Consider the following 13,194-nt stretch of genomic DNA (forward strand, 5'->3'; position numbering starts at 1 on the left):
AATAGTCTTGATTCTGGGACCGTTCAGAGTCTCACTGCTGCTCCCAGACTCTGCTCCTCTTCGACTTCTTGCAGCCCCCAGCCCTGGCACATACAAAGATGACACTGGTATTTCATGACTCTGCTTCGAATCCCACACAGATTGTGGCATTCCGGCTAGTTATGCTGGATCTTTTCAGGACATATCTGCAACTCTCTATGCTACTCCCCAGAAGTGAGAGTGGGGGGGGGGGGGTTCCATTCACACGGGTTTGGTGACTCAAACACCAATACCTGCTGGCACAAGGCCCCCACAGCCTTTGGCCCCGGCACTATGGAGAAGGTGAAACCAGATAGGGTGGCAACTTCCATTTGCAATGGTACTCTGGTGCCAGTTTCAAAGCAGGGTCCAACAACTCCCACAGGGAAGACTCCAGTGCTGACCAAGTAGTCAACAGTAGAGCGCATCCTCCATCTGGCAGAGGCGGTCCAAGGTACTTTTAACAATGAAACCTATTGTTTTGGTTCAGATTTCGATGCCATAGCTATGTAAGGTAAGTAGTAGGATGACCTTGATGATGATTTTTCAGAGGCTGATCATCTCCTACAATATTACAGTACTGATGTCCGCATATGCTTAAACTTACAAAATGCCAAATAACTAGATCCTTAGCTAGAGTGCATTTCTTACTCCTCTGTTCCATCATGGAGGAGGTTTAAACTTATGACAGTGTTTTTTGGAAGGCAGTTCTGCAGAAGTAAAGTCTCAAATTCTGATGGAAATCTTGCAATCCTTCACAAACTGAAGACCTTAAAATGATGGCACAGAAGAAATCCTTATTGGATCTAGCTGTCCAAAAGCAGATGCCCTATGCTCATTGCAGGTGACCTGTGCTTACCCATCACCGGAACATTTGGTGTATCGGTCCTCAAACCAAAACTCCCATATATTTTCTATAGCTTTAAGCTTTATAATTTGGGTTGAATAGGTTGAACAATTTTTTTGCTTACTACAGTTTGTCTCTCTGGACTCCAGTGCCACCTGTCTTATAGGCTGATACATCCATGGCTAATGGAATTCGGTTAAACTTATGACTCATCTTCCCAGTCTATGTGAAGAAGACGTGCTCAGTGAGTGATAGTCATGATGTGTCATAACAGATCCTCAGGTGTGGCTTTGACACTTCATACACCATGGTTCAGTATGTGGTACAACTGCTGCGTTTGAACTCTTGGATGCATGCCGCTGGCTTCTCATGAGATGTCCCAGCTAAGTTTATGGCCATGCTATTTGATGGTAAGAAAGAAAGCCGACTCCTACTTGGACTGCTTCAAGAACAATGACTAATGGCATGGGTCTGACCTCCCCTGCTTAATTTTACCAAGAGTATTAGAAATTTTGTGTGTATTCTAGGGCTGTGCAGCGCTGACAACAACAGCCTTCTCAGCGTCGCTAGGTGCCATAAAAACAATATCACTCCTTTCTAAGTCAAGGGTAGTTTGAAAGTGTCAGCAGCAGATTTCGTCCCCTCTGTCTTCTGCAGGCTCTGCAACCTTCAAAAGTTTTGGACTGTTCCCCCTAGTGATATGACCCACCACTGTGGGTCTCCCATTTTGACTCTCGGGGAGGAGATCATGATGGACAGCTGGGTGATCAACCTTATCTTACAGCGCAGTAATTTCCCTTGCTTTTCTCCACCCGACCACTCCACCTTCCTTTAGAGTGTGTTCACTGGCTGATGCTCTGTGGAGGTGGAACCCCTTGCCTACAAAGAGGCTATTGAAGTGGTGCCTCCAGAAGAGAGGGGCATAGGATTCTACTCATTTTACTTCTTGATCTCCAACAGACCAAAGACCTGAGGTCTATTCCTGGATCTCTGCCTTCTGAACTTGTTTATAGTGCAAAATGTGGTCACTAAGACAGGTCCATTAGGACTTCAACTATGGAGATTTGTTGTGGCTCAGGACCTCCAGCTGTCTATATTCACCTTCCAGTTCTTCCTGACCACATGTACTTCTTAGAGTTCACAGTGTGATACCAACACTTTCAGTTTGTGATCCTCCCTTTCTTATTGGCAACTGTTCCACATGTCTTTACGAAAGTGCTGGCTGGCGGTCTTGGCAGCTTTGCTGAGGAGATCCATACTCCACATAGTTATGTATATTGTGATGACAGGCTGGTGAATGCAGAGTTCTTGACACTGATCAGTGAACATCTCCAGCTGGATATGGTTTGTCTCCCGACTTAGGCTTTATAATCAGCTTCCAGAAATGTCACCTCAGTCGCACACACAGGCTGATCTTATAGGACCGTTGCTCAACATGACCCCTGTGCATACCTTTCCTCCTTTTCATAGGATCTCAAGATACTCTGGCCAGGTTTCAGTGTTTCCGACCCCAGTACGGCAGGTATTACGCCTTCTGGCCTTGTGCAACCTGTTAATGCCTCAGGCCAGATAGCAGATGAGAGCCCTCCAGAGGTGTTTCAGGAGGCAGTGGTTGCAACCCCAAAGAAGTCTCTCAGTTCTGGTTTGGATCTTCTAGTCAGTGCATCAGATTGTGCACTGATGAATGGATGCCTTCAGCCTTCCAGAGGAAGAACACCCATTCAGCCCCTGGCAGGCTTAGGCTGCCGTAGATGCTCAGGCATTTAAATGGGATGTTGTCCTGGGTGCCATAATTGTGTAGGCGTTTTGTCCATATTGGAAACATACTTCCACATAAATGGACTGCTTAGAGTTAAGCACATCTTACTCTGAAAGCCTTTCTCCCTTCCACCCCAGGGAGCAACATCCAGATTGTGTTGGACAACAACACTGCTGTCCATCATACCAACAAACAGGGTGGTGTGGGGTCATGGGCCCTATGCTAGGAGCCAGTTGTTAGCTTGTTGACATAAGCACAGCAACATGGAGTCTTTCCATTAGCATTTTCCTTTCTAGGATCTCTTCACCACAGCTCTGAACAGGAAATGTCCTCAATTTTTCTGTGTTTTTCTTTTACCACAATTTGCTATGGGATACCTTCATGTTCATCTGGTCCAGGGCCTCTTAAATGCATTCCAGACCGTCTCACTCCTGTCCTTACTGTGGAAGGCGCTGGAAGATCAGGTGCAACATATTCTGATCATCCATGTCAAGGAGGATATGGTATACAAATCGGTTGGCATTCAGCACTTTGTCACCTTTTACCCTTTCCCTCAAAGAAACTGCTCTCGTAGCTGGATGGTCAGGTCCTCCACTGCAGTTTAATGATGCTGTGTCTGCATGTGTGGAGCTTAAGCAGTGCTAGCTAGACTCATTTTGCCTTCTTAGTGAGGTAACAGAAATTATGTTGATGGATAAGAAGCCTACTAACAAATCCATCTATGCAGGCTGCTGGACTAAGTTTGTTCAGAAGTGTAAATCAGAAGGCATTTATACTTTTAACTGTTGCTTGGTCAAGGTCTTGAGGTTTGAACTGCCCGTTGTACAGCAGGATCTGGCACTGGCTACAGTTAAAGTTTACCTGGCAGCACTGTCTGCATAGGTGTCCCTCTGCCCACCTTTCGTTGTTAAATTTGCTGCTCAGATTCTAAAACGTTTACTTAAACTGTTTCCTTTCTCTCTGTTTATTGTTCCTCACTTTGATTTGAATCTTGTTGACTTTGATGACCTCCCTATTGGAGTCGATGCACAGTTGTCCAGTTCTACTCTTGCTCTCAAAACAGTTCTGTTGGTTGCAATTACTTCTGCACATTGAGTCTGAGGAGTTCAGGCAATCTCAGTTCATACACCCTTTAAAGTGTTTTTTACTGGGATAATTTGGTCCTTCCTACCCAAGCGGTAACTGCATTTCATATGGGTCATTCTGTCACTTTCCCATCTTTCTTGTCTCTTCCGCATCCAGCCAAGGCGGAGGAGTGGCTGCATAGGCTGAACCCCAGTCTTTCACTGTTATACTTTGCATGCTTCAGAACAGAGTTGTCCCGCTCTTTGTGTGCTTTGCTGGAGCTAAAAAGGGCAGGGTGATGATAAAACACACGGTTTTGCACAAGGAGGGCATTCATGGTTATTTCACCAGGAGCACAACAACTTCCACCACTCTTTCCAGAGGCATTTCTGTTGCTGGCATCTGCTGTGCAGCTGTGTGGTTGTCCTTGCATACTTTTGCCAAGCACTACTACCTCACATCTCAAGCATGCAGTGACAGATATTATGACCACTCTGTGAATTGCTCTTTATTAACTTTACATTTTAAACACCTTACTAGCTCAAATAAATAACGTGTTCATTTCCTTTTACAGTGGTACAGCCAGATAAACAGTAGCACCTTAACAACTAGCCCCCACACATAGCTGCTCCCACTCCTTTCCTTCATGAGAATGCCCTTCTATAAAATATAAGTATCCACTTAGCAACTTCAGATTAGTCTGATCTCAATTACAGCAACCTGATACAGTATACATTACATACATTTCATCAGCTTTCATTATATCCCCTCATTGGATGCCATATAGATAGTTCACCCATGGGCCAGTCTCTTCAGCCCTTTGCTCCGTATGTATTGTCTCCTATCCAGCATCCAGGATAAATTCTTAAGTCATTCATAGCGTATGCTCATCTGATTATGTTTCCATTGCCATCAAATTTGTGCCCTGAGTTTCCATTGATATCCCTTCCACGTCCCTCTTCTGCTGCGTGTTCAAGGTGGTTATTTCGACCACAATACGTTTCTTGACCCTAATTAACCATTTCTTTGCCTCTGACACCTTATTTGCCTTCTGCTCCATAACAATATTCTTCTTATCCAAAACCAAGGCCAGGTCTTTAAATTTGCATAAATGTTTAGTTGCTTTCCTCGTCATTATTTGTCCCTGCGAAGCAGACCAAGGGACAACACCTTACCAGACACTTCTGTGATCAATTCCAGTACTTCAGACCAATATTGTCCTACTGGTTGCACTCCAACACCATGTGGTAAGAGTCTGCATGTTCTTGTATACATCTGCAGCAGATATTAGCCGTCCCAGTGTATTACAGCCTGAAATAAACTCAATGCTGCTATCATTGGGTCAACCTCTTTTTTGTATTAAGTTCCCAAGTCTCTTATATTTGGTCCTATATTTGGTATTCAACACAGTTGCCTATATGATTTAACATCTTAACTAGTCACTTTGTGGGCACGACCACTGTTGTGTTAACACATCCCAGTCAGTGTCATTAAACATGTGCAGCAATTTAGGCACTAACTTACTTTGCATGCTGCATAAAACTTGGGAAAGATTCCATCCGCTCCTGATGTCTTGCCCTTATCCAGTTCCTCCATGTTGGACACAATCTCCTCTCTGTTTAGAGTAACTTCCGGTGCTTCCCTTTAAGGCACATCTTGCTGGGCCGAAGTTATGTTCTATGCCTTTTGATCAGTTGAGCCTGTTCAGCACACAATGGCACTGAGTTGATCCTGCTGCAATATGCCATGAAAGTCTCATTAATTGGCTTCTGTATGGCACCCATGCCATCCTTAGTAGCGCAGATTGGTGCTCAATTTTAATCGGCTTGTGTCTGTCAAGCCAGAAGGCATCCCTTCTGTCCCTTTCACTATGCTGTCTGTGAACAAATTCTTTATAACTTATTGTAATATAATCTCTCCATTATATTTGCATGTTCTTTCCTAAATTATCAGTCTAGAAGCATTACAGTCTGGGTCCACCACAGCCCTCATGTCTAGCCCTCTGAGCTAATGTAGTCATTGCCTAGTGACGGTCAGTTTAGTTCCAATTGTGGTTTTGCCACATATCCCCCTCCCCCATTACGACCCTGAAGGCATCCCATTCCACCATGGTGTCTGCGTTGTACCTTCATTCTCTGTAATTATCTCTTTGGTCCCTCACTATGTCCCAAAGAGGGCATCTGCTAGCGGTTCCACATGCAGGTTCCGTATAGGAATAGCCAAGCTTTGCTTGCCCCATGCGGATTGCAGCAACAGTGAGTTGTGGTCTAAGTCAGTATAACAAAGATACTTTCATACAGCCACTTCTACATCTCTTCCTAGTCTTACTGAAGACCTGTCTAGTCTGGTGTGTATCCCACGAACTAGTTAATGAAAAAGAGTTTCATCTCTTTTCTTTTTTTTTTGTTTCCTCCAGGCCTGCATGAATTGTCACTACCTCACCCATATACCAAATGTTTGTGATACTGATGCACAGGAAGCACCTTGTTAGTGGGATTGATCTGTCCTTCTCATTTCTAAAACCATGTTGAAATCCTGCCCCACACCCACGCTTTATTGTTCAACATGGCCAGGTCAGTACTCCGTAAGTTGTAAGTACTGGGCCTGATTGGCATTTGGGGCATACGTACTCGCCCTACTCACCCTTTTTCCCTCCATTGTACCCTCTAGAATAGAGAGCCTGCCTTCTTCTTCTTCTGTATCAGTTCCTTTGTAACATAGGGTACCACTGGGTAAATCCATATACCACGTACCCCATGAAGATGCTAAATACATTGTGTCCAGTAACTGACCCCCTCCATCTCGGGCACAGCCTCTCAAACTCCACCCTGGTAAGAATGGTCTCCTGAAGGCAACAAATGTGAATATTCCTGTGCTTCAGATAGCAGAACACTTTGTGCTGCATAGTTGAGGGTCCAAGCCCACCTAGAGTCCACGTTATGAAATTATTTGCATCTTTCCGAATCACCTATGTGAATCTGTGTGCCGCAGCTTCCATCCCTCTTTTCCTGGCAGGTGGGTTTACATCCACCCTGCAGTGTGGGCTCTATTAAGATGGGCATCTTTGCTTCATAAAATTGATGCCTGGTGTCCATATCATATGCTAAGGTGTTCTCATATGTAGTCATATCGTCCGTGTGTTCATGCATCCTTGCTGCTGCTGCCCTTTCCACCCGCCTAGATGAGACTCAAACTATGACCTTCCATCATACCCGACTCCCTCTAAATAATACTCTCAGGGGTCGTGGCCAAGATGGTGGATGGCTGAGACGTGTGTTCCTGTCTCCGTCCCCACCACCCTACAGCTCCGGAGAGCACCCTGCCTATTGCCTGAATTTTGCCCACTTCGCTGGGGAGACCAATGAGTGCTGGAGACCCATTTCGAAGTCAGCGTGGATGCCACTAGCAGCTCCGACATTTGGCAACTGCATCAGGTGGAACTCCACACCGTGGGCACTCCTTACAGCCGAGGAGAACTCCCACTTGCACATCCCACACGGGCCCGGGCACGCTAGACGCTGCTGATTAGGCCAGCCAAAGTGGCCGGAGATATGTGACAGCCTCAGAAACTTAGCGCCGAGGGTTGCTGCGGTGCCCCTCCTGTGGCGGCCTTAGCCGCGAGCTGAAAGACCGGCACCTGCGGTGTCCCTATCTGGCTTGCCTGCGCTGCTCCTGGGAGTGAACTAGGCCGCACCTGCAAGCAGGTGCTCCCACTGCCATGTGACTACAGACACAAATCTAGCAGGTGGCAGGGGCCAACGGTGGACATGCACTTAATCATACACGCCTAGAGCTCTGCACCCCCCACCGACCACAGCGATCCTCCACTACATACCAGTTTCTGAAAGCTGCGATGCCCCCCTGTGCGGCGGCCTTAGCGGTGAGCTGAAAGACAGAGTCTCCAGCAGTGGTCATCCCTGGCTGGTTTTTACTGCTCCTGGGAGTGAACTAGGCTACACCTGCAAACTGGCGTTCCCATTGTCACGCAACTACAGACACAAGACTAGCAGGTGATGGGGGCCAACGGAGGACATTGCACCCCTGCTGCACTTAATCACAGGTCCCCGAACCCAGCCGACAACACCGAGCATTCGCTGGGCCTTCCACATACTATTTTGAGCGCTTCTCCCCACAAATCCCATAGAAATTGGGCCTACCTTCACATACTTGCTGGCACCAATGCAGCCCAGGAGGCCTTCAGAAGGAGGCAAGACTGCCTTACTGACCCTGAATAGGCCTGGTCACTCTCGACCACTATAGGGGCATTACCCAACTTCACAGGATCTTATTTGCAGGCAGTGCGAGGCCCTGCCCTGCTCATTGGACTATAGGTGGGGACCCGCACCATAGGCAGAGATTGAGCTCTACAAAATTAAACCAGGAGCTGACCCCAGCACTCCCCTGAAGGGAACATGAGAGCAGAGACCCAACCATGTCCATGCGGGACAAAGCCTACCCGGGGGCCACAGAGGCAGGAGAGAGGAAGAGGACCACTCCTTAGATGCAGAGGAACCTGAGGGTCCGGTGACACGCTCCTTTTTGGAGGCCCTAATTACCTCACTGGGAGAAGTCCTGCAAGCCGTCAAAAGAGACCTCTCCTCAGACCTGAGGAAGGTGCTTAGAGACCTGGATGGAAGGAGGAGAGAGAGTTGCGACACTAGAACACAAGGATGATGAACGAGTGGGTGCAACAAGAAATCCTCCGCCTTCAAGATCAGTCCCACACTAAAGATCTGGAGAACCACTCCAGGTAGAATACAATCCACATTCTTGGTGATGCGGCGCCCGACCATGAAACTTGATCGCTGCCACAGAGTGGGCCAGCTGCGCCAAACCCCGAGCCCCCTGCTGATATCTTGGTCTGCGTGCATGACTTTGTCCTAAAAGAAAACATTCTCCGCAGGGCTGGAGAGCTTTGACCACATACCCTCACTGTACCAGGACCTCGCTGCCATCACCATCCAGAAATGAAGAGACTTCTGACCTGGTGCAGTTCACTTACGGAACGTTGGGATCTTCTACTCATGGGGCCACCCCTTTTGAATCATCTTTTGACTGAACAGTTAACTCCACCATCTCCTTGCGGTAGGCATGGTGCTCAGTATCACAAACTCCCAAAAGGTGGGGGGAGGGGGCAGTGAAGCTCCATCCATAGGGACACATGAAATGCCACCGTAAGAAGAAATCCCAGAAGCCTTTAGCTGCACAGGGACCTGACCCGGTCGCCATGGCAATTGAACAAGAAGTGGTACTGGCCACACTGACTGGTGACCCTGTACATGCAGCACACATTGACCAGGGCTCTCTGCTAGACAACCTTCCACAGGCAGGCAGAATTGACGAACGTGGGGACGGAGACTGGGCAACTGAGGAACTATGTGCAACTCAAAAAAGAACAAGTGATGGACGGAATGAAGAAACTGAAGAATTAGGGGCACTCAACACTGCAGCTTGATACCACTCATTGCATATTTGTTGCTGTGTCTTCTATACACAGCATAGAAAAGGGGGGCTGAGGGTTTGGGGGGGTTCCTTCCTTTAACATGTTTAATGGTTTGATTTATACCTCTTCACAGCCACTGGCCCCATGGTTGTAGGAGTATGGCTGAGTTATTTGATCTGTTTTGATCTTATACTACCAAGAAGCCGGCCCACTGGGTTGTAGGCAATATGCTGTATACCGTTGGAGGAGGCAGTTATGTGTCTATGATGATAACTTAATAAAGAGAATTGTTCCACAAATAATACTTTCATTTCTAGTTAGAAAAATATGGTGAGTGTGAGACAAATTTATACTTTAAATGTTTACGGCCTCATCAGTACATCTTTGTTACTCTTATCATTCTTCTAGCATGCTTTCAGTCTTCCCTTACATTGTTTCCCAAGAGGCCATGAGGGTGCAGAAAATCAAATAGTTTTACCCTACCCTAGGTCTTGTCTTACTCCCTCCTCAGTGTATCATGCCACATGTTCGGCAGCCATCTGGGTCATCAAGGGTCTCTTCTCCAGCAACTCCGATGTGGATGTTCCCTCTGAGTCTTCATTGCCAGTTTTTTATTGGTCTATATCCTATGCCAGCCCCTTATGGCCTCTGCAGGATGCAATCTTCACTACTAGCTTCTCTATTTCCTTTGCAGCTTGCTCTTGCGTCTGTCATATGCGTGAATCCCCTTTGCTCTTTGTGTTCGTGCATCAAAGTCTGTTTTTGGTGGGGCCTTCCCCAGTCCTTAATTTTTGATATCCCAGCTGACTCCATCCATGCCCATACTTCATCCTGTGAAGTGAAGAAGTGCAGTTCTCCCTCTACGTCTCCCTGTATGGTTGCCGGGCATAGTAATATATATTAAATATCTTGTGTGATGCTTGTTTTACTTCCATAAAGGTGTCTTCCCCTGTACATGACCTGTGCAGTCTGGAAAAATTAGCATGGTATTATTGTGTATGATCCCTTGATGTGCTCCCTTGCAACATGCAAGATGTAATCTCGGTCTCTGAAATTCAGAATACGGACTTAGGAGACATCCCTGGTTCTAACAGGCACCTCAACACTCTAGTCACGCTCTCCACCACCAATAGTTGCAATTTTGTTCATCCATGATAATTCTCTATGAGTGACTTTTTAAGAAAGGGCTCTGCTTGGCTCACTTCCACAGCCTCAGGGATACCCAACAGGCAGAGTTTGCTGCACCTGGCAGGGTGGCTCCTTCATCCTTCACTGTGGCAAAGGAGCATTGTCCCCTTGACCAGGAGCCAGGAGATGAAACATAAAACAATAGTTGGACTTTAGTTTTATTTTTCATCTGCTGGCTCAGCCAGCAGTACAGGGAGGAGCAGGGCTGGACCATGTGAGGTGGTAGGGGGGAGGAGGAGAGAGTGCACTAAGGGCGCATGTGTGTTTAAACACGCATGTGCACTCAGGTTACTCCAGCCTGGCTGCAGTGACTGCCGCTCAGACCAATCCTGACACTGCTTTCATGCTATGTTTAGCAAGAAAGCCCCACCAGGATTGTGAGGGCCTGTACTGGTGTCCCCGCCAATGGTGGGACACCACATGAAGGGAAGAGGAGCACAAGGCGGCAGGAGACAGCAGTACGGTAAGTTTATTTTATTTTTTATTTTCTCTCCTCCGTCTCTGACCTGTCCATCCACCCCTTCCTTTGAGATTTACAGCGGCCGCCCCTGGCACCTGGAACACCCTTCTGCATCCTCTGGTATGTGATGAAGAAGCTCTACCGGCCCCTTTAACTGCTTCATTTTCTCCTGCAAATCTTTCATGGTAGTGCACAGCCACTTCAGGTGATTTGTTCTCTGTTATTCTGTCAGTTTTTAATGATCTTTTTATACCAAGTTAATCTGTATTCCCACCAATTCAATTTTACTTTCCAGTATGGTCTTTGCGTTGGGAATGGCTTGCAGGATGGTTGCAAACTTCTTTTTGGCCTCTCCTGTATTGTTTCAACTGTCTTCAGCATTACCACTATGCGAGTCCCCCCACGTTATCCTTCTGGGTCCCCTTGTCTGCTTTAAGCTTCACCATCATACATACTTAAGTTCATGCAGTACAACCAGGATCCAGAATCGGAAATAGACCCCTAAGACCAAATGTCCGGAGTCATCACATCACCATCTACCTTGTGGTGTTGTTGCGTGTTCCACACCCAGTAAATGCACTCTCATTCAGGTCTAGGCAATTATTTCTTCAGGCGCCATCCACACTTGCATGCCTCTCTGCCACCCCTGGTTGGTATAGGCATGTTCCAGTGACCTCATCCTTCTCGTTTTATTTTAGTTTTGGGTATAGTGGGATCCACCTGTTACGATCAGTGTCTCTGTGGTGCTGTCGGGCAAGCACTCTCTCAGCAGGTAAGTCGTCATTCAGACTCCCAGCGAAGGCCCTCCTGTCACCTCACCATCTGTGTATGCCCTGCTACTGGACCTCATTTTGTGGACTAGAGAGGACGCCTGCAAACCATGAGTGCTGTGTGCGACCTTTCTCTCACCAGGAAAGTCGGGATAATTGCTGTGCTGAAGGAAAGGGCTGTTCCAAATTTGATGGTATTTATCCATAGGAATATGCTTCACTTAAGGTCCCATTTGGTGAATGCGTTTCTGCTTGAGGCTTCTGGTTAAACTGTTGATGTTTTGGCAAGTATCTAGAGTGGCCCAAATATTTATTTAAAAAGGGAGTTATCCTTAGTCCTTTCTACCACTATATCCTATACATATCTTTGAGAACTTGTAAATGGGTTCTGTGTTTCACTGGCAAATTAAATGCAACATTTTACAGTCTGCGTTTAATAATTTATTACTTGAAAATAACATTTCTTTTTTGTCTTCAATATAGTGTCTTTTTCTTGGGAGCCATCTTCGTCATTTCCGCCACATTCCTATATGGCTATGACCCCAAACCAGCAAGCAGCCCCACAAAGGCATAGCAAACTGTGATGATTTTCACCTGCTTGTTTCTCAGAAATGTGCATTACTGCTACATCTGAAGAAGGACTCTGCGCAGGGGGTCACGCAAAACGAATACTCTTGTGTCAGAACACTGCTTTTAACTTGAACTACGGACATGTGAAAAGGAATACATTTTGCACCGCAGATACTTTGTTACGCCAAAGAAAGTGTCTGTCACTTTTAGAAAGGAAAGACTGTTCCGACCAAACTAAAGTATCTTATTAGTAACGAGTCTCGGAAGACAAAAATGATGAGTTCCTAATATTAGGAGGATTTACAACTTGAACTTCAGTGTTTATACAATGATTTTACTAATGGCTGCAGAACTGTGCACTACATATTGCGACAAAACCACGATCTGTGAAATCAGATTGTAATTTTTGATTATTTTTTTCCTACAAATTGAAGATTAATATTGTATCCGAATTTTTAATTGTTGCAGAATCTACTATATGAACTTCTGTCAAATAATATTGATCATTTGCTGCTCATTTGTCATGGATTCAATTTGTTTTCCTCGTACCAGAGTTTCATATTTTAAAAGTCTGATTGTACAGAAATCAAAAGATTATTTTATATTTTGGGCATTGGAAGTCACACAAATCGTATGTGGTGGAATGAAGATATATCATTAAACAGAGACAATTAAAGACTATTTTACCAAAGTAATCGGAGATCACTAGGTTTCTAAAGCTTTGGTGGCAAGAAGCAAGCTTGGATATCTTTGCAATTCGGTGCTTAAGATTATAAGCACTGTTTTATCTACAAATACTGTTTATATAGATACCGATCATGTATTTGGGCATTAAAGCTACTAGATTTTGATTAGCCACAGAGTGAAAGAATTCATCGAGGGGAAAACACATTTTAATAACCTTTAATAGAGAGATTTGAGATAATGTGTGATTGTAGTACAGCTTAAGTGTTCACCTTGACAATTAATTAATGTAAGTATTTCGCAAACTGGAAGTGCTCAATGAGAGACCAGTTCTCTGTTGTAATTTGCTCTAATTTCTCCATCCTTTTCGCCCTGCTTCTCTCCTCTCCT

General features: G+C 45.8%; 1 protein-coding gene across 2 annotated transcripts in view; it reads left to right on the forward strand.

Annotated features, from left to right (window-relative positions):
- The window catches only part of SLC35A3 (solute carrier family 35 member A3), a 117,890-nt gene extending 104,916 nt beyond the window's left edge, over positions 1–12,974 (forward strand). The window contains exon 8 of one of the 2 annotated variants that reach the window (XM_069232160.1): positions 12,034–12,257. In XM_069232160.1, the coding sequence (XP_069088261.1) occupies positions 12,034–12,124 (91 nt within the window). In that variant the 3' untranslated portion in view covers positions 12,125–12,257. Of the gene's footprint in view, positions 1–12,033 lie in introns of both variants that reach the window. The other variant, XM_069232159.1, reaches the window with a different exon arrangement.
- The last annotated feature ends 220 nt before the right edge of the window (positions 12,975–13,194 follow it).

Source organism: Pleurodeles waltl, chromosome 4_2, assembly GCF_031143425.1.
Source record: "Pleurodeles waltl isolate 20211129_DDA chromosome 4_2, aPleWal1.hap1.20221129, whole genome shotgun sequence".
NCBI classification, from domain to species: domain Eukaryota; kingdom Metazoa; phylum Chordata; class Amphibia; order Caudata; family Salamandridae; genus Pleurodeles; species Pleurodeles waltl.